At 51.3% G+C, this 23794-nt stretch overlaps 3 protein-coding genes across 6 annotated transcripts in view; 2 read left to right on the top strand and 1 right to left on the bottom strand.

The window, feature by feature from the left end:
- The window catches only part of LOC100410483 (uncharacterized), a 10629-nt gene extending 2357 nt beyond the window's left edge, over positions 1–8272 (top strand). Inside the window, exon 2 of the mRNA XM_078337862.1 lies at positions 4374–8272. Within this exon, the coding sequence (XP_078193988.1) occupies positions 4374–4632 (259 nt within the window). The 3' untranslated portion in view covers positions 4633–8272. The remainder of the gene's footprint in view (positions 1–4373) is intronic.
- PXMP2 (peroxisomal membrane protein 2) lies at positions 5233–23757 on the bottom strand. 4 transcript variants are annotated; one of them, XR_004729215.3, is made up of 6 exons: positions 23261–23576; positions 21164–21277; positions 19016–19178; positions 14203–14322; positions 8458–8634; positions 5235–5328 (listed from the first exon to the last, which is right to left on the bottom strand). XR_004729215.3 is itself a non-coding variant. In XM_035258279.3 (5 exons), the coding sequence occupies exons 1-5, from the start codon at positions 23380–23382 to the stop codon at positions 5317–5319; spliced, it is 531 nt and encodes a 176-aa protein (XP_035114170.1). In that variant the 5' UTR covers positions 23383–23576; the 3' UTR covers positions 5233–5316. The 4 variants fall into 4 exon arrangements, 3 of the variants coding, with proteins under 3 accessions (XP_035114170.1, XP_078193986.1, XP_035114169.1); XM_035258279.3 differs by lacking the exon at positions 8458–8634 and having other exon boundaries at positions 5233–5328; XM_035258278.3 differs by lacking the exon at positions 5235–5328 and having other exon boundaries at positions 8400–8634.
- The window catches only part of POLE (DNA polymerase epsilon, catalytic subunit), a 56623-nt gene continuing 56532 nt past the window's right edge, over positions 23704–23794 (top strand). Inside the window, exon 1 of the mRNA XM_035258266.3 lies at positions 23704–23794. Coding sequence (XP_035114157.3) covers positions 23733–23794 — 62 coding nt within the window. The 5' untranslated portion in view covers positions 23704–23732.

The raw sequence follows: 23794 nt of genomic DNA, 5'->3' as shown, positions 1-23794 counted from the left end.
TAAGACCCTGTCTCAAAAAATGAAAATCACCTGGAGTTTGAAGACTAAGTTGGTATAAAATTAGCCAGGCATGGTAGCTCATGCCTGTAATCCCAGCTACTTGGGAGGCTGAGACAGGAGAATCACTTGAAACCACGAGGTAGAGGCTGCAGTGAGCCGATCGTGCCACTGCACTCCAACCTGGGCAACAGAGCGAGACTCTGTTTCAAAAGTAAAATTTAAACATTTTTACAAAATGTATTTTTTTAGAGACAGGGTGTCACTCTCCTGTCCAGGCTGGAGTGCAGTGGTGCAATCACAGCTCACTGAAGCCTCCAATTCCTGCGCTCAAGTGATTATCCTGCCTCAGCCTCTGGAGTAACTGGAACTACAGATGTGTGCCACCATACTTGGCTGATTTCTGTATTTTCTGTAGAGACGGGGGTCTGTGTTGCCCCGAAAAAAAGGGACCTTGAACTCCTGGGCTCAAGTGATCCTCCCACCTTGGCCTCCCTTGATAATGTGTGATCCTCAACAAACTGGGTCCCTGCTTGATTGGCCCACAGCGAAGGCACCACTTGACAAGTGCAGCCCACAATAAGCTTCCGAAGAATGTCTTAGTGACACTGATTTTTAAAAACAAATGAACCGGACCACGCATGGTGGCTGATGCCTGTAATCGCAGCACTTTGGGAGGCCAAGGCGGGTGGATCACGAGGTCAGGAGATCGAGACTATCCTGGCCAACATGGTGAAACCCCATCTCTACTAAAAATACAAAAATTAGCTGGGTGTGGTGGCACGTGCCTGTAATCCCAGCTACAGAGTGAGCAGAGGCGTGCCACCGCACTCTAGCCTGGTGACAGAGTGAGACTGTCTCAAAAATAAATAAATGAACCATCAAGCATCAAGAGACATTTACGGAAAACCTAATCAAGAAGACAGAGCCAGGCATAGGGGCACACCCCACAGTCCCAGCTATTGGGGAGGCGGAGGTGAGAACTGCTTGAGCCCAGGGCTTGTGAGCTATATTGTGCTTTGCTCATTGGGTATCCACAAGAATTTCAGCACCACTATAGTGACCTGGAGCAGCAGAGCACTAGCGTTAGGGTTAGCGTGGAAACGGAGCAGGTCAGAACTCCCATGTCGGTTAGTGAGAGCTGTGAATAGCTACGGCACTTCAGCCTGGGTAACACGGCAAGACCCTTTCTCTAAAAAGAAAGAGATCAAAATGAATAAATAAAAACCTAACTCAGAAAACAGAAACAGTATATGAGATACAAGACTTCCAAATTTACGTAACTAAATTTTTTTTTTTAAAGACAGAGTCTCACTCTGTTGCCTGGCTGGAGTGCAGTGGTGCCATCTCAGCTCACTGCAACCTCTGCCTCCCAGGTTCAAGTGATTCTCCTGCCTCAGCCTCCTGAGTAGCTGGGATTACAGGCACGTGCCACCATGCCTGGCTAATTTTTGTATTTTAGTAGAGAGGGGGTTTCACCATGTTGGCCAGGATGCTCTCAATCTCTTGACCTTGTGATCTACCTGCCTCAGTCTCCCAAAGTGCTGGGATTACAGGTATGAGCCACCACACCCGATCTGTAACTAAGATCTTAAAGGGTAATTGTACTTATGAAACAAGAATGGAATACTATCAAGGAGGAGTTGGCTGGGCATGGTGGCTCACACCTTTAATCCCAGCATTTTGGGAGGCTGAGGCAGGTGGATCACCTCAGGTCAGGAGTTGGGAGACCAAACTGGCCAACGTGGTGAAACCGTCTCTACTAAAAATACAATAATCAGCTGGGCATGGTGGTACATGCCTGTAATTCCAGCTACTCAGGAGGCTGAGGCAGAATTGCTTGAACCAAGACCCAGGAGGTGAGGTTGCAGTGAGCCAAGATCACACCACTGTACTCTAGCCTGGGCTGCAGAGACTCCGTCTAAAAGAAAAAAAAATTAGCTGGATGTGGTGGTGAGCACCTGTAGTCCCAGCTACTCAGGAGGCTGAGGCAGGAAAATCACTTGAACCCAGGAGGCAGAGGTTGCAATGGGCCAAGACTACACCACGGTACTCCAGCCCGGGTGTTAGAGTGAGACAGTCTTAAAAAAAAAAAAAAAGGCTGGGCGCAGTGGCTCACCTGTAATTCTAGCAGTTTGGAAGGCCAAGGAGGGCAGATCACCTGAGGTCAGAAGTTCAAGACCAGGCTGGCCAACATGGTGAAACCCTGTCTCTTCTTAAAAAATATAAAAATTAGCCTGGCAGGGTGATGTGCACCTGAAGTCCCAGCTACTTGGGAGGCTGAGGCAGGAGAATCACTTGAACCCGGGAGGTAGAAGTTGGAGTGACCTGAGATCATGCCACTGCACTCCAGCAAAAGAACACAGAAAAAAAAAAAATCAGCTGAAAGGTTGGGATATAAAACTGAGATTAGGGCGGGTGCAATGGCTCACTCCTGTAGTCACAGCACTTTGAGGGCCAAGGTGGGCAGGTCACCTGAGGTCAGGAGTTCAAGACCAGCCTAGACAACATGGTGAAACCCCATTTCTACTAAAATACAAGCTGGGTTGTAGTGGTGTGTGCCTGTAACCCCAGCTACTTGGGTGAACCCAGGAGGTGGATGTCCACTGCAGTGAGTGGAAATAGCACTGCTGCACTCCAGTCTAGGTGACAGAGCAAGACTGTCTCCAAAAAAAAAGGAGATTGTCCAGAAAATAAAAGGGAAAAAAAAATTAATGGGAGAGGAAAACTAGAACACAAATACAGGAGACCCATGAAGAGATAAGAAAATAATGAGAAAATTACCAAAGAAATGATGCAAGACAGTTTCCAGGAATTGAAGGAAATAGTTTTCAGGAAGAAGCAGCTTGTCAAGTGCCTCATCTAATGAATAAAAAAGAACCATGTGGAGACACATTATCCTGAAATTGCAGAACCCGAATGATAGAGATGATCCTTATGATCCTTCTGTCTTGACCTCCCAAAAGCTGGGATTACAGGCATGAGCCACCATGCTCCACGTGGGAGGCTGAGGCTGTGGTGAGCTGTGATTTCATCATTTGCACCCCGACCCGTGTGGGAAAAAAAGCATAGGTCTTTAAAATTGTAAGTGAAAAATGATGTAGAACATGTACACAGTACTGAAATTTAGGAAACAGTTTGAAATAATTGTGATTTGAAGAAAACAAAATTTTACAAACTTGGGCTTTTGTACATAAATCCTACCCTACTCCTACCTCAGCCAGCTTCAATTCAACTCACAGGAGGGCCTACAAGAAGCCATGCTTTGGAGATGCACACTAAGGGTCTTGCCTTCAAAAAGCACTCACTATTGAGGGAGAAAGAGAGAGGTGACTGCCCTGGTTCCTGCAAGGATACATGTGTGTACCAGGGAAGGCTCTGTGCTGCCTGGGGCAGCCACTCTGAGCCCACTGACTGCTTACCGCAGAAGATACTGCCTCGCTCACCAAACAGCCACTCCTGCCCCATTTCTAGACACTGCCTGGGTGCTGGGGGAAACAGAAATGCAAGAAAGGCTGCTCTGAAGATGCCCGCGCAGGCTGACTGCAGGAACGGCAACAGGCCCAGAACACGATTCCCACGTGGCTGCCAGCTGGCACAAAGCCTGAGGGAGGCTGCTGCATGCTGGGTAACACAGTCCAGTGAGCAACCGCACCCTTTTGTTGGCTGCTTTTTCTACAAGTTATGGAAGACCTTTGGGAGAATCCCCCTTGAGACACTAGGGCCGGGTGTAGTCCCAGAGTAGTTGCAGCAGGCCTTAGGGAGGGAGGAAGTCCAGAGGGAGGAGATGAGGGGGTAGAAGCGGAGGCTGGAGTGATACCAGGCCTCTAGAAGCCGAAGAGGAAGGACATGGGTTTTCCCCGGAGCCTCCTGCAGGAACAGCACGTTGCCATCTCCTGATTTTTTAAACTTTTTCTTGAGACGGAGTCTTGCTGTCACCAAGTGGAGTGCAATGGTGCCATCTCAGCTCACTGCAACCTCTGCCTCCCAGGTTCAAGTGATTCTCCCGCCTCAGCCTCCCCAGTAGCTGGGATTACAGGCACCTGCCACCACTCCTGGCTAATTTTTTTTGTATTTTTAGTAGAGATGGGGTTTCACCATGTTGTATTCCCAACTCCTGACCTCAAGTGACCTCCCCACCTCGGCCTCCCAAAGTGCTGGGATTACAGGCGTGAACCACTATGCCCAGCCTTTTTTTCCCCAAATAGACAGGGCCTTGCTCTGTCACCCAGACTGGAGTGCAGTGACACAGTCACAGCTCACTGCAGCCTCGATCTCCTGAACTCAAAGTGAGCCTCCTGCCTCAGCCTCTGAGTAGCTGGGACCACAGGTGCATGCCACCACATCCAGCTAGTTATTTTAAAATTTTTTTGTAGAAATAGGGTCTCCTGCTTCCTGAGGATCCATCAGAATGGCAGATGTAGAGCCAAAGCAGACCCTCTGCAAGTCCACCTGCCGGACACGCCCCAAGAGCAGCTGATGCTGCTGTACCGGGAGCACCAGCGGCAGCAGCTGAACCCGGGCCTGCGGGGAAAGCCACACTCACTGCTGAAGCACCGCAAGGCCAAGGAGGCACCGCCCATGGAGAAGCCGGAAGTGAAGAAGCACCTGTGGGACATCATCATCCTGCCTTAGATGGTGGGTGTCTACGACAGCAAGACCTTCAACCAGCTGGAGATCAAGCCGAAGATGATCAGCCACTACCTTGGTGGGCGAGCTCTCCATCACCTACAAGCCCAGGAAGCATGGCTGGCCTGGCATCAGGCCACCCACGCCTCCCACTTCATCCCCTCAAGTAGTGTCTCTGCTAACAGAGGCACACAGATCTCCAAAAAATAAAAAAAGAAAGAAATGCGGTCGCCCTAATTTATCCAGGCTGGTCTCAAACTCAAGTGACCTCCCCACCTCGGCCTCCCAAAGTGCTCGGACTGCAGGTGCAGGTGTGAGCCACTGTGCCCAGCTGCCCTGATTTTAGCCTCATGAAACCCATTCTGGACTTCTGACCACCAGAATCTTGATACTAAGCTTGTGTTGTTTTAGGCTGTTGAGTTTGTGGTAATTTATGTGTGCATTGTAGGGAATAAACATGCTGGGTGACAGCACAGCTCACATTCCCATCCCCCAGAAACCAATAGGGTCACAGTGCCAGAGAGCAAGAGATGCCACTGCCCTGGCCATTTCACAGGAACGACAGGGAAGGATGAATCCCCTGCCCTGGTCCCCTGCTTAGAAAACACGCAAACTTGCCTTGTGTTTCTCTAAGAATCCCGATCCTCAGTATCCCAGCAAGGTGAGGCTTGTCATTGTCACAGCTGGTGTTCATTTTCTGCCCTGAGGAAATCAGATGAAGAGGTCACCTTGCCACACCCACTTTCCCACACACTTGGGGCAGGGCCTCTGCTGTGCCAGGGGCTCTGGCCGAAGCAGCTGCAACTGTGTTGGCTCCTCCACTTGTGGCTGAGCTGAGTTGGACTTGGGGCTCTGGACCATCTTTAACTATGCGCAGCTTCTCTTCCAGGCAAAGAGCAATGCTGTATGAGCCATAGCTGCATGTTGCAGGCACTACATTTCTTAGTAATAAACCCTTTCCTCTGTCTCCAGAGACCATTTTTGTTCCTTGAAGTCTCTCAATTTCCATCTCATTTCAAAAAAAAAAAGGGGTCAAAGGATGGCGTGCTTGGAGGGAAGGAAGCCCTAGGGTGACACGTGGAGAATTCTGGTCCTCTGGAACTTGGTGCAGTTTTAGAAGCTGATGGAACACTAGGATTTGTTCAAGGCAGTCAGACCTACATACAGGAAGAAGTGCTTTTCTTCCTTGAACTATTTCCAGCTCATTTAACCACTCACAGTGGGTTTTCTAGTGACTGTTCAAGTAGTTGAGACTGAAAACTCCTGGTCTCTGCTCTCCCGTGTGTGTGCTGGCAGCACTGGGTAAAGGGCTGCTCAGCGAACTGACCAGATGCAGGCTGTGGTAGCCCACATACATGATGCAGAATCCTCCCCAGCGCATTCTCTTGACTTGCCGTGACACTCTGAGGCCATGGTGGTGAAGATGGTGGCTCTGGACCTGGCTTACTGCCTCTGAATCAGGACTCGTGTCTCTTGCTAGCTGAGGGGTCTTGCGCTCCCCATATGTGGAGCACAGAAAACAATGGCACCTCCCTCAGGGCTGATGCAGGATCAAATCATGCTAATTCCTCGAAGCTCTCAGAAGAGTTCCAGCACAAAGCAACCCTCAGCGACGTCAGTACTGTGATCTCTGGGGTCTAATCCAGAATCTGCTCTGAGCTCCAGATCCTTAATCCTCTGTCATGGCAGGGGGGTGGGACTCACTGGGAAACGGCAACTTAGAGGGACAGTCAGAATTGTCACCTTCTGCACCAACTGCAGGAGCATCTGTTACTTTTGCAAATGCCCTAAACTTCCTTTGGGAACAATCCCACCGTAAAGATTCGGAACTGAAAGAGCAGTTCTTTGAACACCCAAGGGCAAGCAGGACAGGAGCAGGTATTGGTGCTGCTGCCTTCACCACCGCATCCTTCACAGCACTGGGAGCTGGAAACAGTCTAGCCACTGACGGACGAACGGACACGCAAAATGCAGTCCATGCACATGGGAATGTTCAGCCTTTTCAGTTTTCAAATTAAATTTTTTTAGATGGAGTCTCGCTCTGTCACCCAGGCTGGAGTGCAGTGGTGTGATCTCGGCTAACTGCAACCTCTGCCTCCCAGGTTCAAGTGATTCTCCTGCCTCGGCCTCCTGAGTAGCTGGGATTACAGGCGCACACCACCATACCCAGCTACTTTTTTGTATTTTTAGTAGAGACAGGGTTTCACCATATTGGCCAGGCTGGTCTCGAACTCCTGACCCTGTGATTCTCCTACGTTGGCCTCCCAAAGTGCTAGGATTATAGGTGTGAGCCACTGTGCCTGGCCCTATTTTTATTTTATTTATTTATTTATTTATTTTGAGACAGAGTCTTGCTCTGTCGCCCAGGCTGGAGTGCAGTGGCACAATCTTGGCTCATTGCAACCTCTACTTCCAGGTTCAAGCTTTTCTCCTGCCTCAGCCTCCTGGGCAGCTGGGACTACAAGTGCACATCACCACGCCTGGCTAATTTTTGCATTTTTAATAGAGATGAGGATTCACTGTGTTGGCCAGGATGGTCTCAGTATCTTGACCTCACCTACCTTGGCCTCCCAAAGTGCTGGGATTATAGGCGTGAGCCACTGAGCCTGGCTTATTTTTATTTTTATTTTTTAAAGAATCTTAGGACAGTCAAAATTCAGCCTTTTTTTTTTTTTTTTTTTTTTTTTTTAATTCAGTCTTTTTTTTTTGGAGATGGAGTCTAGCACTGTCACCCAGGCTGTAGTGCAGTGGTGCCATCTCGGCTCACTGCAATCTCTGCCTCCTGGGTTTAAGCAATCCTCATGCTTCAGTCTCCTGAGTAGCTGGGACTACAGGCATGTGCCACCACACCCAGCTAATTTTTTTTGTATTTTTAGTAGAGACGGGGTTTCACCATTTTGGCCAGGATGGTCTCGATCTCCTGACCTCCTGATCTGCCTGCCTCAGCCTCCCAAAGTGCTGGGATTACAGGTGTTAGCCACGGCGCCCAGCCTAATTCAGCCTTTTTATAAAAGGAAAGAGCCCAGTGCAGTTGCTTCCACCTGTAATCCCAGCAGTTCAAATACCAGCCTGGGCAACACAGAAAGACTCCATCTCTCTAAATAATAATTGGCTGGGTGTAAGTGGGTGTGGTGGTAGGCACTTATAATCCTAGCTACTTGGGAGGCTGTAGCAGGAAGATGGCCCAGGAGTTTGTGTGTGTGTGTGTGTGTGTGTGTGTGTGTGTATGTGTATGCACAGAGATGTGTTTTTTTTTTTTCTTATAGAAATGAGGTCTCACTGTGTTGCTCAGGCTGGTCTCAAATTCCTGGCCTCAAGCAATCCTCCTGCCTTGGCTTTCTAAAGTACTGGGATTACAGGCATGAGCCACCATGACCAGCTACATGGTAAATTGTGTGTTTTATGTACTTTACCACATACAAAAAAGTTTTTTTTTTTTTAAAGATGGGGTTTCACCATGATGGCCAGGATGGTCTGGAACTCCTGACCTCAGGTGATCCACCCACCTCGGCCTCCCAAAGTGCTAGGATTACAGGTATGAGCCACTGTGCCCGGCCTACAAAAAAAATTTTTTTAAACATATGGCTATGCATTTCTTTCAAAGCAACAGCAACTGTTCTGAGATTAAACTCACTATTAAAGAACCTACATATTTTTGCATTTATTGTGACCCTAATTTGGTCCACAGTAATAACTGAAATTGTCTCTACTAAACTTTAAGTTTCTAGGGCAACACCAGCTGATGTCAGCTACTGCCTTTTTAAAACACAAGGTTCTGACAATAAGGGATTTCTATTTCTCCATCCATCATTTTAGGGCATCTTGAATCACCTGATTTAGTCAGTGGAGTCCTGACTGGGTTCGTTCTGCTCTCTCACTACGTGGGTGAGACCCCCTAGACCCACGTCCACAGTGCACCTGATGTTCTCCCAGTGGTCTTCACTTCCCCAGGGAGGCCAGGTAGGCATACCAGAACAGAGCCACCAGGTTGGCGAAGAGCACCCGGAACTGCCAAAGAGAAGAGTCAGACGCCACAGTCAGTGGCAGGCTGTGGCCACAGCTACCCAGCCTCAGTCGCCCAGAACAAAGTTCTTTCATTCACCCGTTTGTTGGTGGGTAGGTCCATCCACCATCCACTATTGCATTTACTGAGCCTTGAGTTTGTGCCACACACGGTGCTGGGCCCCAGCAGAGAGGGTGGAGAAGAAAAATGGTTCTACGGGCTACAGCGACCCAGGAACACAAAGCCAAGTCTCTCGCTTTTTTCCCCCTTCACGGCACACCTGAGCTCCTGGTTCAGCCTCCCTCACTCTAGGACCAGCCATCCTGCAGGTGGCTGCACCCTCCCCAGGGGACCCAGCTGATGAACAGAGGAGGGGCCCCTGACCTTCCCTCCACTCTAACCTGTCACTGTCTCACTGCCCTGCTTCGGTGACTCAGCAGCTTCACCCTCCCGAAGAATCCTCTGACCTGGTGCTGAGTCTCCCCATGGCACGTGGTGCCATCAAAGTAGAGCCCTGTCTGTCTGGTTAATCACTGTGTCCTAGAGCCTAGCAGCATGGTACAGTCACTGCTCAGTCAATGCTTGCTGAATGAATGCCACTGCCACATCCACACTCACCTGCAGCCACCCCCTAGCCACAGCCGCCCAGTACTCTGCCCCATGCTGCTCAGAGGCCTGGCTTCCCTGCCCCCCACCTTCCATCCCAGCTGCTTTCATGTGCCCGGTCAGTCTGTCTTCTCACCTGTCCCTACTTCCTTTATATTTCTGAGAACTGGTGGCCCATGGCTGTAGCTTCCTTAGCCTCCTGTTCTGTGGTCACTGTCCCTGGAAAACCCTTTATCCTTCCTGCCTTCTCACCTCCCCGGTGCTGACCACAGCTGGACAAGCCCCAGCGCCCTCTGCCCAGAAGTCTTGTCTCTCCAGTCAGTGTGCTCTCCCTTCCTCCACATGGCCAAACTTGCCCCTTCTGTATCCCCTCAACATACCGACCTGGCCTTCTCTCCCCTCAGTCCCTAGCAGAGAGGGGTGGAGGGGCCTCTCAAAATGCCCACTGGCCTCCTCTCCCCTCAGTCCCAGCCCCTGGGCCACCCGAGGAGAGGCAGGTAGGGGCTTGAGGCAGGATGTCCCACTCCCCTCTCCACTCAGCTGTCACCTTCTCTCTCCTCTCTCACCACAGAGGGCGGGGCCTCTATCCCAGGCGCTGCCGTGTGTGTGCTGGGAGCTCCCATCCACCTGCCTTCTGAGGGGACCCTGCAGAGCTGCTTTCTGGACGCACATTTGCCCATCCCACAAGTAGCCTCATGTCTGTACCCACCACAGCTGCGCATCGAGTATCAGAACCCCTTCTGCCACCCGGCCTTCTTCCATTGCTTCTCCCCACCTCCTCTCAAACTTTTAAAAATTTATTTATTTATTTTCACTTTATTTTTGAGACAGAGTCTCACTCTGCCAGCAGGCTGGAGTGCAGTGGTGCAATCTTGGCTCACTGCAACCTCCACCTCCCTGGTTCAAGCAATTCTCCTGCCCCAGCCTCTCGAGTAGCTGGGATTATAGGCGACCATCACTATGTCCAGCTAATTTTTGTTTTAGTAGAGATGATGTTTCACCACTTTGGTCAGGCTGCTCTCAAAATCCTGACCTTGTGATCCGCCTGCCTCAGCCTCCCAAAGTGCTGAATTACAGGTGTGAGCCACTGCACCCAGCCTAAAATTTATTTTCATAAAATAGAGATGGGAACGACTGAGTGCAGTGGCTCATGCCTGTAATCCCAGCACTTTAGGAGGCAGATCATGAGGTCAGGAGTTCAAGACCAGGCTGACCAAAATGGCGAAACCCCATCTCTACTAAAAATTCAAAAAATTAGCTGGGCGTGGTGATAGGCACCTGTAATCCCAGCTACTTGGGAGGCTGAGGCAGGAGAATCACTTGAACTGGGGAGGTGGAGGTTTGCAGTGGGCCAAGATCACACCATTGTACTCCAGCACAGGCAACAATGAGACTCTGTCTCAAAAAAAAAAAAAATAGAGATGGGGTTTTGCCATTTTGGTGATGTTGTCCAGGCTGGTCTCAAACTCCTGGTTTCGAGTGATCCTTTTGCCTTGGCCTCTCAAAGTTCTGGGATTACAGGCATGAGCCACCACACCTGGCCCTCACAAACTTAGAGCGTGTTTTAGACTTGTGATTTTTAAAATAATTCCCACCCACTCTTGAAAGCAACCTGGCGTCAGCCCCATGGAGCTGAAGTTGCTCTGGGAAGGGCCACTGTTAAAGCCAAAGGAAATTCTGTTCTTATTTTGCTTTAACTCCTGGCAGCTCTGGCTAGGGGTGAGCAGCACTTTGTCCTGGCAGTGTGCGCCCTGGTTGCCTGCTGCTTCCTGGTGTGTGTGTGTGTGTGTGTGTGGTGTGTGCAGTGTGTTTGGTATGTGTGGTGTGTACAGTGTGGTGTGTGCAGTGTTTGGTGTGTGTGGTATGTGCAGTTTGGTGTGTGCAGTGTGTGCTGTGTGCAGTGTGTTTGATGTGTGTGTGGTGTTTGCGGTGTGTGCAGTGTGTGTGGTGTGTGCAGTGTTTCGTGTGTGTGGTGTGTGCAGTGTTTGGTGTGTGCAGTGTGTGGTGTGTACAGTGTGCTTGGTGTGTGTGTGGTATGTGCAGTTTGGTGTGTGCAGTGTGTGGTGTGTGCAGTGTGTTTGATGTGTGTGTGGTGTGTGCAGTGTGTGTGGTGTGTGCAGTGTGTCTGGTGTATAGTGTTTTGGGGTGTGTAGGGTGTGTGCAGTGTTTGGTGTGTAGAGTGTGCTTGGTGTGTGTGTGGTGTATGCAGTGTGGTTCCTGTGTGTGTGGTATGTACAGTGTGTTTGGTGTGTGCAGTGTGTTTGGTGTGTGTGTGGTGTGTACAGTGTGTTTGGGAGGTGTGTGGTATGTGCAGTGTTTGCTGTCTGGTTTGTGCAGTGTGTGTGGTATGTGCAGTGTGTTTGGGGTGTGTGTGTGTGCAATATACAGTATGGTGTGTGTAGTGTGTTTGGTGCGTACTCTGTGGTGTGTGCAGTGTTTGGTGTGTGCATGTGGTGTGTGCAGTGTATTTGGTGTGTGTGTGCGCAGCGTGCTTGGGGTGTGTGTGTGCAATGTACAGTGTGTTTGGTGTGTGTGTGTGGTGAGTACTCTGTGGTGTGTGCAGTGTTTGGTGTGTGCGTGTGGTGTGTGCAGTGTTTGGTGTGTGCAGTGTGTTTGGTGTGTGTGATGTGTGCAGTGTTTGGTGTGTGCAGTGTACAGTGTGTTTGGTGTGTGTGGTATGTGTAGTGTTTGGTGCGTAGTGTGGTGTGTGCAGTGTACAGTGTGGTATGTGTAGTGTGCTTGGGGTGTGTGGTGTGTGTGCAATGTACAGTGTTTGGTGTGTGCATGTGCAATGTACAGTGTGTTTGGTGTGTGCATGTGCAATGTACAGTGTGTTTGGTGTGTGCATGTGCAATGTACAGTGTGTTTGGTGTGTGTAGTATGGTGTGTGTGTAGTGTGTCTGGTGTGTGCGTGTGCAACGTACAGTGTTTGGTGTGTGTGAAATGTAGTGTGTTTAGTGTGTGCAGTGTTTTGCATGTGGTATGTGTGTGCAATGTACGGTGTGTTTGGTGTGTGCAGTGTTTGGTGTGTGCGTGTGCAATGTACAGCGTTTGGTGTGTGTGTGTGTGCAATGTACAGTGTGTTTGTTGTATGTGTGCTGTGTGTGGTGTGTTTGTTGTGTGCGTTTTATGTGTGGTGTGTGCAGTGTGTCTGGTATGTGTGTGGTATGTGCAGTGTGTTTGCTATGTGCAGTGTGTGTGTGTGTATGGTGTGCAGTGTGCACGTGTGTGTGTGGTGTGCAATGTGCACACACTGGGCCACCTCCCTCCTGGGCAGGGCTCAGAGCTCGTGCTCATGCAGGAAGGCTCTCAGTAGCTGAGGTGCTGCCCCTGCAGGCCTGTCTAGGTCCTCCCTAGTGGCAGCTTGGGCTGATATGGCACCCACCTTTCCCAGAAGGGCCACCTGCCCTGTGCCTGGACTGTTCACACCAACCACATAGGCTTCACACAGCTGCTCTCCTTCTGGGGGTCTGAAGCTTTGGTGCAGAGATGCTCACCCACCAGCGCCAGTAAAACCCTGATGGGCTGCATGCCTTGTAGGGGAGGGAAGCATGTGGCCCCTGCAGGCTCTGCGAGGTCTCCTCCTGCAGCACCTGGGGGTGTCCTGCCATGCTGCAGGGGGTGCTGAGCCCCATCCTCTCAGCATGGGAGTGGTCCTGGGGACCCTGATTGTGCATAAAGACAGCTGATCCCAGTGGCAGAGCCTGGGGCTCTGGCCTTTGCTCCACCAGCGCAGAGCCAAGCCCCATTCCGACACCTTTGACTCAGCCCCCACAGCAGCTCCTTCATGCACAGGACAGCAGAAAGGCTCAGGTTCCCCAGAAGGCCTTCACTCCACACCTGGACAGGCTCATCCCTCACCCGGGTGTGGCTGCCATGGCTCCTGTGAGGCAGCCCTTCCAGGTCAGCGGTAGGACCCATGACTACATAGCACCTGTCTTCAGCCTCAGCTATAATTCATGAGCCCAAGGACCAGGAATGTTTTTTTTTTTTCCTTTTAACATCTTGTTTATTTTTTTGAGGCATGTTCTTACTCTGTTGTCCAGGCTAGAGTGCAGTGGTGCGATCTCAGCTCACTGCAACCTCCATCTCCTGCGTTCAAGTGATTCTTGTGCCTCAGCCACCTGAGTAGCTGGGACTACAGGTGTACACCCACCCAGCTAATTTTTGTATTTTTTTTTTTCTGAGACAGAGTCTTGCTCTGTTATCCAGGCTGGAGTGCAGTGGCTCAATCTCGGCTCACTGCAACCTCCATATACCGGGTTCAAGCGATTCTCCTGCCTCAGCCCCCCAAGTAGCTGGAATTACAGGCACCCACCACCACACCCAGCTGACTTTCTGTATTTTTAGTAGAGATGGGGTTTCACTGTGTTGGCCAGGATGGTCTTGATCTCTTGACCTCGTGATCTGCCCACCTTGGCCTTCCATAGTGATGGGATTACAGGTGTGAACCACTGCACGTGGCCCTTTTATTCCCCCCTAAGTATAACTAGAGTTTATTTGGGCCAAGTTTGAGGACTGCAACCCAGGAGCAGAGATTCACATTGCCTGACTGTACACTCCTGGGACTGGGAATGTTTCAAATGCTAGAAAACCCAAGGGCAGCCCTGGCATGGGGGCTTTTAATGAGAATTTGCTGAATGAACGGAAGAGGCAAAGACAACCACTTGGGACACCCTTGTGTGTTGCTTCCTGAATCCAGAACTATCAATGTTTCAGGGTCATGAGCAAAGCCCAAGGGCATTTGAGGAGTATAGACACAGGTGAAACCAAGTCTGGAGGAAAACTACAGAAGAAAAGAAAGAAAGAAAGAGAAAGAAAGGTAGGGAGGGGGAGAGAGAGAAAGAAAGAAAAAGGAAAGAGGGAAGGGAAGGGGAAGGGAGGGAAGGAAGGAGGAAAGAAGGAAGGGTGGAGGGAGGCCTGACAGAAAGTAATGTTTGGCGGTGGCTGAGCCCTGTGGCCCTCACCTGCAGAGGGACGTAGTTGACGTTGATGAACTGTACTGGCGTCCACACCTTCCAGTTCATCTTCAGGGCTGGCCAGAAGCCCCCCCTCATCTTGGTTGCGAATGCTGAGGCGTCTTTCCCCTGCAAAGGAGGAAAGTTAGGTGGTGAACATTCTCACTGCCCATCGGAATTGAATTCCAGGCACCAAAACCCTAACAGGATGATATTTAGACTGCTATTTGACTTTGTTCTGTTTATATGCAGACAGCAGACGCATTACTCAGCGTTGCAGCTCTCAGGAGCCAACCGGCGAGATAGAAAACAATCCGTGAGATGCCAGGCAGCAGCCTGCTCACGCTGGCTGTGGTGTGCCAGCCCATCATTCCTTTCGGACGACCAGAGGAGGTGATTCCCAAGGCTGGCCCTGGGCACCAGAACTGCTATCAGAGCTACGCGGACAGTTCTTCCCAAATAACTGCCAAAGTTATGTCTTTCTGATCAAAACTTGTTAGGAGTTATAAAAAAAAAAAAAAGGACCCCAGTAAGTTGATTCTAAATTGAGCTGGTGCATTAAAGACCTGAACCCATAAAGATCCTGGGAGCAACTCCTCTAGACGTCGGCCAAGAAAAAGAATTTGTGACCAAGTCCTCAAAAGCAAATGCAGTGAAACCAAAAATACACAAATGGGACTCATTAAACAAAGAAGCTTCTGCACAGCAAAAGAAACAATCAGCAATCTACAGCATGGGAAAAACATATGCAAATTACACACCCTACAAAGGGCTGGTACCCAGAATCCACAGGGAACTCAAAACAACTCAACAAGAAAGAAATGAATAAACCACATTTAAAAAGTGGGCAAAGGACATGAACATTTTTTTTTTTTTTTGAGACAGAGTCTTTTCCCGTCACCCAGGCTGGAGTGCAGTGGCACAATCGTGGCTCACAGCAACCACTGCCTCCTGGGTTCAAGCGATTCTCCTGCCTCAGCCTCCTGAGTAGCTGGGATTACAGGGGTATGCCACCATGCCTGGCTAATTTTTTGTATCTTTAGAAGAGACAGGGTTTCACCATGTTGGTTAGGCTGGTCTTGAACTCCTGACCTTGTGATCCCGCTTGCCTCAGCCTCTGAAAAGTGCTGGGATTACAGGTATGAACCACTGCACCCCGCCCGAACATTTTTCAAAAGAAGAAAAACAAGTGGCCAAAAAACATATGAAAAATGTTCAACATCACTAATCATCAGAGAAATGCAAATTAAAAACACAGAATATACCACTTCACACCAGTCAGAATGGCCATTATTAAAAAGTCAAGTGGCTGGGCGCAGTGGCTCACACCTGTAATCTCAGCACTTTGGCAGGCCGAGGAGGGTGGATCATGAGGTCAGCAGTTCAAGACCAGCCTGGCCAACATGTTGAAACACCATCTCTACTAAAAAATACAAAAATCAGGCAGGCATGGTAGCGCGTGCCTATAGTCCCAGCTACTTGGGAAGCTGAGGCAGGAGAATCGTTGAACCTACGGGGTAGAGGTTGCAGTGAGCTGAGATCACGCTGCTGCACTCCAGCCTGGGTGAAAGAGTAGGACTCTGTCTCAAAAACAAACAAACAAAAAACATAGATTCAACCAGAGGCCATTAAGCCAAGTGAAACAGCTCACAAATGGGAAGTCAAATGCTGCACGTTCTCACTTTGTTTTTTTCCAGACAGGGTCTTGCCGTCTCACTGCTACCCAGGCTGGAATGCAGTCCTATGATCTCAACTCACTTAGGCTCAACCTCCTGGGATCAGGCCTCAGTCTCAGCTTCCTCAGTAGCTGGGACTATAGGCATGTGCCACTGCAATGGTCTGAACATCTCAACATCCTGGGATCAAGTGACCTTGTCTCAGCTGATGTTCTCACTGTCAAGTGGGGGTTAAACAGAGGGCACACACGGACCAACAGAGGAAAATAACAGACACAGACTCCAAAAGGTGGTGGTGGGGGAAGGAGGGCTGGAATCACCATTGGGTACTACTTAGGTGATGGGACCTAAAAGCTCAGACTTCACCACAACGCAGTCACGTAAGAAATCTGCACTAACGGCCAGGCATGGTGGCTCGCATCTGTAATCCCAGCATTTTGCTGAGGCGGTGGATCACTAGGTCAGGAGTTCAAGACCAGCCTGGCTAACATGGTGAAACCCTGTCTCTACTAAAGATACAAAAAATTAGCCAGGTGTGGCTGCGTGCCCCTGTAATCCCAGCTACTCGGGAGGCTGAGATAGGAGAATCACTAGAGCCCAGGAGGTGGAGACTGCAGTGAGCTGAGATTGCGCCACCGCACTCCAGCCTGAAGACAGAGTGAGACTCTGGCTCAAGAAAAAAAAAAGAAATCTGCACACGTACTCTCTAAATATATACAAACTAAAAAAACAATTTTAAAGCAATGCTTAACTTTTTTCTTGTTTAAAGTAAGGGGAGAGCTGGGTGTGGTGGCTCATGCCTGTAATCCTCACGCCTGTAATGCCAAAGTAGGCATATCACTGGAGGCCAGGAGTTCAAGACCAGTCTGGCCAACACAGAGGAACCCCATCTCTATTAAAAATAAAAAAAATTAGCCAGGTGTGGTGGCAGGTGTCTATAGTCCCAGCTATTCAGGAGGCTGAGGCACAAAAATCACTTGAAGGTTGGGCATGGTCGCTCACGCCTGTAACCCCAACACTTTGGGAGGCTGAGGTGGGCGGATCACCTGAGGCCGGGAGTTTGAGACCAGCCTGATCAACATGGAGAAACCTCATCTCTACTAAAAAGACAAAATTAGCCGGTTGTGATGGTGTATGCCTGTTATCTCCTGAGGTGGGAGAATTGCTTGAACCCAGGCAGTGGAGGTGTGGTGAGCTGATATCATGCCATTGCACTCCAGCTTGGGCAACAAGAGTGAAACTCCATCTCAAAAAAATTTTAAAAAATCACTTGAGCCCAAGAGGCAGAGGTTGCAGTGAGGCTGAGATTGTGCCACTGCATTCCATCTCAAAAAAAAAAAAAAAGAACCGAGCAAAAGAACAAAGAGTCCAGGTAATGGCCTGTACAGATGGAAATGAGAGTAGTTCAGAATACTGGGGATTGTCCCATAAATGGTAATGAGAAAATCTGCTATGTAAGTAGAAAAATCAAGGCAGAAGTCTATCTCCTACTGTAAACAAATAAAACCATAAGGATACTGGAGAAAAGTATAGAAGAATATTTCTATTATCTTCCTGTAAGGAAAGGCATGTTTGAATATATGAACCTTTAGAACTTCTGTATGGAGAAGTGGTAAGTTAAAACAAATTACTTTCAGGGCAGAAGGTGACACAACCCAGCTGGTGCTCCTAGAGACAGTGAGGATTTGAAGGTGCTCATGAATGGGGAAGGCAGGATAGTCAGAACAGACGTGCCTGCTGAGTACAGGTGAGCACGCCTCCCGCGCGGTGGATTCTGACTGGGATTATGCCAGTAGGTTTACCTCCAGTCCCAGAACTCGCACAGGCTTCTGTGTTATCCTTAGGAGTCTTCGACTTCTTGTGCCACATATCTCCTTGACAGTTTAGTGAAGCCTGCGGCCCCCACCTTCTCAAAATCGTTTTATAATGCATAAAATAAAATACATAGGACTACAAAGGAACCAATAATACTGACATACAGTTATCAAAGTATTCAGAAAAAATTTTGACAGACTAATGTGTTTATTTCTATTTTTTAATTTTGTTTTTTGAACCAGGGTCTTGCTCTGTTGCCCAGGCTGGAGTGTAGTGGTGCGATCTCAGCTCACTGTAGCCTCTACCTCCTGGGCTCAAGAGATACTCTCACCTCAGCTTCCTGAATAGCTAGAACTACAGGTGCACACCATCACACTGGCTCATTTTTTATTTTTGGAGAGATGGGATTTCGCCATGTTGCCCAGGCTGGTCTCGAACTCCTGGCCTCAAGCTATCCACTGGCCTTGGCCTCCCAAAGTGCTGGGATTACAGGTATGCACCACCACACCCGGCCCTGTTCCTTCCTTCCTTCCCTTCTTCCTCCCTTCCTCCCTCCGTCCTTCCCTCCCGCCTTCCTTCCCTTCCTTCTTTCTTTTGAGACAGTCTTGCTCTGTCACCCAGGTTGGAGTGCAATGGCGCGATCTCAGCTCACTGCAACCTCCGCCTCCTGGGTTAAAGCGATTCTTCTGCCTCAGCCTCCCCAGTAGCTGGGATTACAGGTGTGCGCCACCATGCCCAGTTAATTTTTGTATTTTTTAGTAGAGACGGGATTTCACCATGTTGGCCAGGCTAGTCTTGAACTCTTGACCTCATGATCCACCCATCTCGGCCTCCCAAAGTGCTAGGATTACAGGTATGAGCCACAGCGCCCAGCCCGTTTCTTTCCTTACACAGTGACAAGACCTCTAATGGCAGGTCCAAGTAGTAAAGAGCATAACTGACATTTTGAGGTATCTGTTACAACTGATAATGTGATTTAGCTGGGTGTGGTGGCACACACATGTAGTCCCAGCTACTTGGGAGGCTGAGGAAAGAGGATCACTTGAACCCAGGAGTTTGAGTCTGCAACGAGTTATGATTGTGCTACTACACTGCAGCCTGGGTGACAGACTGAAACCCTGCCTTTAAATAAATAAAGTGACTCTACTGGGTACAAACAGGTCCTGCCAATACTAGACGTTTACTTCCTATATTCATAAAGGAAAATGCAAAATTTTAATTTGAGTGTAGTGAAAAGTCTGCAGACCCTCTGAATTCTGCCCAGGAATGTCAGGTGAAGAATCCCTGTGCTAAATGAAGACATGCAGTTAAGTGCTGTGGCAGACACCCACCTCCAGAAAGTTCATGATGAGGAAGAACAACATGAGGAAGGCTGGTGCAAAGATGAGGCGGTCCAGGAGGAGCCTTTTGAGCCCTGCCAGGGGGACCTCGGGAGGGATCCAGTGTTCCATGAAGAGGTAGAAGAAGTGACTCAGTGGCCCTGTGAAGAAGAACCTGAGGCCCCACAGGGTGTGAACCAGGCTGTGATTCTCTGGACATGCCCTTCTCTGGTCCAGCTTCACCCACAAATCCCAGGTCCTAAATCCTGCCTCCCTGATGTCCCTCAGTCCTGGCCACACAGGTCTGTATAGACAAGTCAGCTTCAGGGGCGCTCTGCTACCCTAACAGGCCAGAGCTGCTCCCACCGTGGGCCCTCTGCTCCCATCTGCACCCCGCCTTGCCTGGTGGCTCACTCCTCCTCACGCTGTCAGCTTCCAGGTGGCCCCAGCACACGTGCAGACCTGTGCTAGCAGTCTTTACTCCAGGCCCTGACTCACTGTCTGCCCAGCATCGTCCTAATCTCATCTGTTAGGTTGGTCTGTGCCTCTCTTCACCCTGAGAAGGCAGGCTCCATCTTCTGTCCACTGCAATGCCCACAACAGGGCCTGGCCTTCAGAAGGTCCTCCAAAATAAACCATTGGACATGTCCCTGTTTATAGAGCTTGTCATCAAACTCTCTAGACTAACGGGCAAGGGTAGGAGCTGGTGCTACACTTCGGCTTGCCTGCATTGCTGCTAGTCATTCCCGTGTGCTTGGGAGAGAATGGAACCCAGCTGCTACATCTGCTGGGACTGTAGTTCCAAAAAATTCAGCAACAAAAAGAGGGATCTTTCAACTTGTGACACTGACAGTCTTTGAACAAGTGGTTCTCAGTGTGTTTTTCCCACCTGGTCATAAGGTGCTGTGTGGATTCTCAGTGGGGAAGGGAAAACTGTGCTTAGATGAGGCCTGCTAGCTGATCTTGTTACCCGCCCTCTTGGGGGGATTACTGCTCTAAATACATTATGGAATAATCCATGATGATTCAAGTTATCAAGCTTGCAAGAATAAAAATGATCCTCATGAAGTCTGAATTTAAAAAAATCAGGCCGGGTGTGGTGGCTCACACCTGTAATCCTAGCATTTCAGGAGGCCGAGGCAAGCAGATCACAAGGTCTGGAGTTCAAGACCAGCCTGGCCAACATGGTGAAAACCCAAATCTACTAAAAACACAACAATTAGCTGGATGTGGTGGTGTGTGCCTGTAGTCCCAGCTACTAGGGAGGTTGAGGCTGACAAGGCAGAGGTTGCAGCGAGCCGAGATTGCGCCACTGCACTCCAACCTGGGCAACAGAGACTCTGTCCCAAGAAAAAAAAAAAAATCACTCTAGTTGCAAAATACTTCAAATAATCCATCTATGACACTATTGTTGGCCAAGATCTCAGGGTGGATTAAGGTAAAACTCTTGAATCACTGTGCTTTTGCAATTCAGACAGTGGTTCAGAAACTGGACATTTTTTGGGATACCTAAGCATTTCTTTTCTGGATATTTACACCATGAAAATAACAACAGAAACTAACTGGTCACATTGAGTCAGTTTTCCTCTTCCATGAGCCTGGTCTAGGATGCCTCCAGGGTTTTTGAATCCTGAAGTCTGACTTTAGGTTTGGATGAGTTACTTGCTCTCAGGTCTGCCTCTCAGCCAAATTAAGACAACCACCCCCATCCATGGAATTAAAAAGAAACATAATAAAATCACATATGGGAGGTTGAGGCAGGTGGATCACTTGAGGTCAGGAGTTCGAGACCAGCCTGGCCAACATGGTAAAACCCCATTTCTACTAAAAATACAAAAATTAGCTGGGTCTGGTGGCATGTGCCTATAATCCCAGCTATTCAGGAGGCTGAGGCAGGAGAATCTCTTGAACCCGAGAGGCAGAGGTTGCCGTGAGCCTGAGTGATAGAGTGAGACTCTGTCTCCAAAACAACAACAAGAAGAAAACCACATGTGTATATATACAAACTATATGAACCATTTGAATTTTTCCCCATAATTACTGCAATGTTTTAAAAAAAGTTATATTTCCAAATCAGAGTAGTCCAACCACTTGGTTTTGGTGCCCAGCTTAGCCGCACTCAGTGGCTACAGAATAAACTGACCCTTGTACAGCACTCACCCATAAACAGCATATCTCAGAGGCCCACTGACATCTAGACTTCGAGAGTTTTCTTTTTTCCGCTTCTTCTCCATCATCTGGGCCAGAAAGTTCCCAAGTGCTGACAAAATGCCACTGTGGAGAGGGAGGTCATCAGAAAACAGGAGTGACCAGCAGGAGGGTGTCCCTTTCCCACAGGTGAATGAGCAGGGCCGCTCTGAGGCCGTGCAGTAGATGGGCGGGCAGGAATCCTTGTTAAAGCGGCTGCAATGTATAGTTCCTGTGTCAAAAGGTGGAGACGGTGGACTTACACACACACAGGCAAGGACAGGGGTTGGTGGACTGATCAGTGTCAACATCCTGGCTGTGACGTTGTACTACAATTTTGCAGTTTGGGAGTAGGGAAGCTGTGTGGCTAGGAAAGGGTAACAGGCCAGCCCTATCGTGACACTGTTCTGTATTTTGACTGTGGGAGTCAACACATGAACCTACAGATGTGATAAAGCTGCACAGAACAGGTACGACTAGGAAAAGAATGAAGAAATCTGCATACGATCTGTGGACCATGTCCACGCCAATGCCCTGGCTGTGACACTGCACTAGTTTCACAAATTCTGACCAATGGGGGAACCTGGGAAGGTGTACAAGGGATCTCTCCAGATTTACCACAATAAAAATGTCCACAAAAAGGTGGAACAGACGCAGTGGCTCCCGCCAGGGCTTGGTTTGTATTTGCCTTCTGAGAGGATCTCTGGACGTTAAAATCCAAAATTTCTAGCACAGACAGACTCAGACGCGTGGATCCCTGGCGACTCCCTTCTCATCTCCTGCCCCTTGCTCAGGGTTCACGTTCTCCACACAGTCTCCCCTCCCTCGGGACTGTGAGTCCAGCCTACGCCCCTGTCTGTCTTTCCCCGCCTTCCCTTCAAAACCTAACAGAACCTTTGCCCAGCTGTGCCTGTGCCAGGAGAGCCTATGCTCGGCTTCTTTACAAGCCTGTTCAATGTCACCTTCTCAAAAAACAGCTCCCCCCGCCGCGTCTCCACCCTTGCCCCGCACACCCTTGCCCCGCACACCCGCTCCCCTGGCCGCGTCTCCACCCTTGCCCCGCACACCGGCTCCCCTGGCCGCGTCTCCACCCTTGCCCCGCACACCCGCTCCCCTGGCCGCGTCTCCACCCGCGCCCCGCACACCCGCTCCCCTGGCCGCGTCTCCACCCTTGCCCCGCACACCCTTGCCCCGCACACCCTTGCCCCGCACACCCGCTCCCCTGGCCGCGTCTCCACCCTTGCCCCGCACACCCGCTCCCCTGGCCGCGTCTCCACCCGCGCCCCGCACACCCTTGCCCCGCACACCCTTGCCCCGCACACCCTTGCCCCGCACACCCGCTCCCCTGGCCGCGTCTCCACCCTTGCCCCGCACACCCTTGCCCCGCACACCCTTGCCCCGCACACCCGCTCCCCTGGCCGCGTCTCCACCCTTGCCCCGCACACCCGCTCCCCTGGCCGCGTCTCCACCCGCGCCCCGCACACCCTTGCCCCGCACACCCTTGCCCCGCACACCCTTGCCCCGCACACCCGCTCCCCTGGCCGCGTCTCCACCCTTGCCCCGCACACCCTTGCCCCGCACACCCGCTCCCCTGGCCGCGTCTCCACCCGCGCCCCGCACACCCGCTCCCCTGGCCGCGTCTCCACCCGCGCCCCGCACACCCGCTCCCCGCACACCCGCGCCCCGCACACCCGCTCCCCGCACACCCGCTCCCCTGGCCGCGTCTCCACCCGCTCCCCGCACACCCGCTCCCCTGGCCGCGTCTCCACCCGCTCCCCTGGCCGTGTCATCCCCGGGCGCGCGGGGCCCCTGTCGGGTCCTTGGGTGAACTGAGCGCCGAGCCCCGGGGTCCCGGCGGGCCCTCCCCACGCTGGGAGGGCGGGATCCGCGAGGCGCCTCATGGCCGCTGACTGGGGACGCGGGCGACGCCGCGGGAAGTTCAGAGCCGGGTCGGAGGGCGCCCGCTGCGGCGGGTTCAGACCCCGGCGCGCCCGTCCAGGCCCCGCGCCGCTGCAGCCACCTGCGCCCGGGGCGGCGTCGGATTCCCGCGCAGGCCGCGCCCCCGCTCACCTGGTGGCCGCCTTGGTGAGCACCGGGTAGAGCCGCAGGAGGAGCAGGTACCGGGAGAGCGCCCGCCGCGGGAGCGTCCCAAGCCTGGCCTCGGCCCGCAGCCTGGACGCCGCCGGCGCCATCCCCACCCCAGCGCCGCGCCGCCGGGGACGCCGACTCTACCTCAGGCGGGCCGGTAGCAGAGCGCGAGGCGCGGGGCGCGGGCGGGGACGGCCTGATATTTCCGGCCCCACCACGGCCCGCAGAGCCGCCAGGTCCCGACCCCACGGTGCGTCCCGCACGCCTCCGCACTTTTCCCCGGTCCCTGCCGGCCACCTCCCCCGTCGGGCGCCTGCTCCCATTGGCGCGCTGCAGGGGGCGGGCGAGGGGCGGGGCACGCCTCTTGATTGACGGCGGCATTTTCGGCTCTCGCGAGACTGGTGGGAGCGCGCCAAATTTCTCCCGCGAAGCAGAGGTTGTCGCCGGCGGCTCCATGGCTCTCAAGAGCGGCGGGCGGCGGCGCGCGGACCCGGGCGTGGACGGCGAGGCCGGCAG

Source organism: Callithrix jacchus, chromosome 9 (genome assembly GCF_049354715.1).
Source record: "Callithrix jacchus isolate 240 chromosome 9, calJac240_pri, whole genome shotgun sequence".
NCBI classification, from domain to species: domain Eukaryota; kingdom Metazoa; phylum Chordata; class Mammalia; order Primates; family Cebidae; genus Callithrix; species Callithrix jacchus.
This window is presented reverse-complemented; position numbering and strand designations above follow the sequence as displayed.

Bases quoted from the DNA above. Each gene is read 5' to 3' on its own strand.
- PXMP2 (XM_078337860.1), bottom strand. From the start codon at position 23,734: ATGGAGCCGCCGGCGACAACCTCTGCTTCGCGGGAGAAATTTGGCGCG. The intron at 21,278-23,260 runs GTGAGCGGGGGC...CCCTCTCCACAG, and splicing joins CTCACCAAGGCGGCCACCAG to TGGCATTTTGTCAGCACTTG. The intron at 14,323-21,163 runs GTGAGTGCTGTA...CCTCCTTTGCAG, and splicing joins CTGAGATATGCTGTTTATGG to GGGAAAGACGCCTCAGCATT.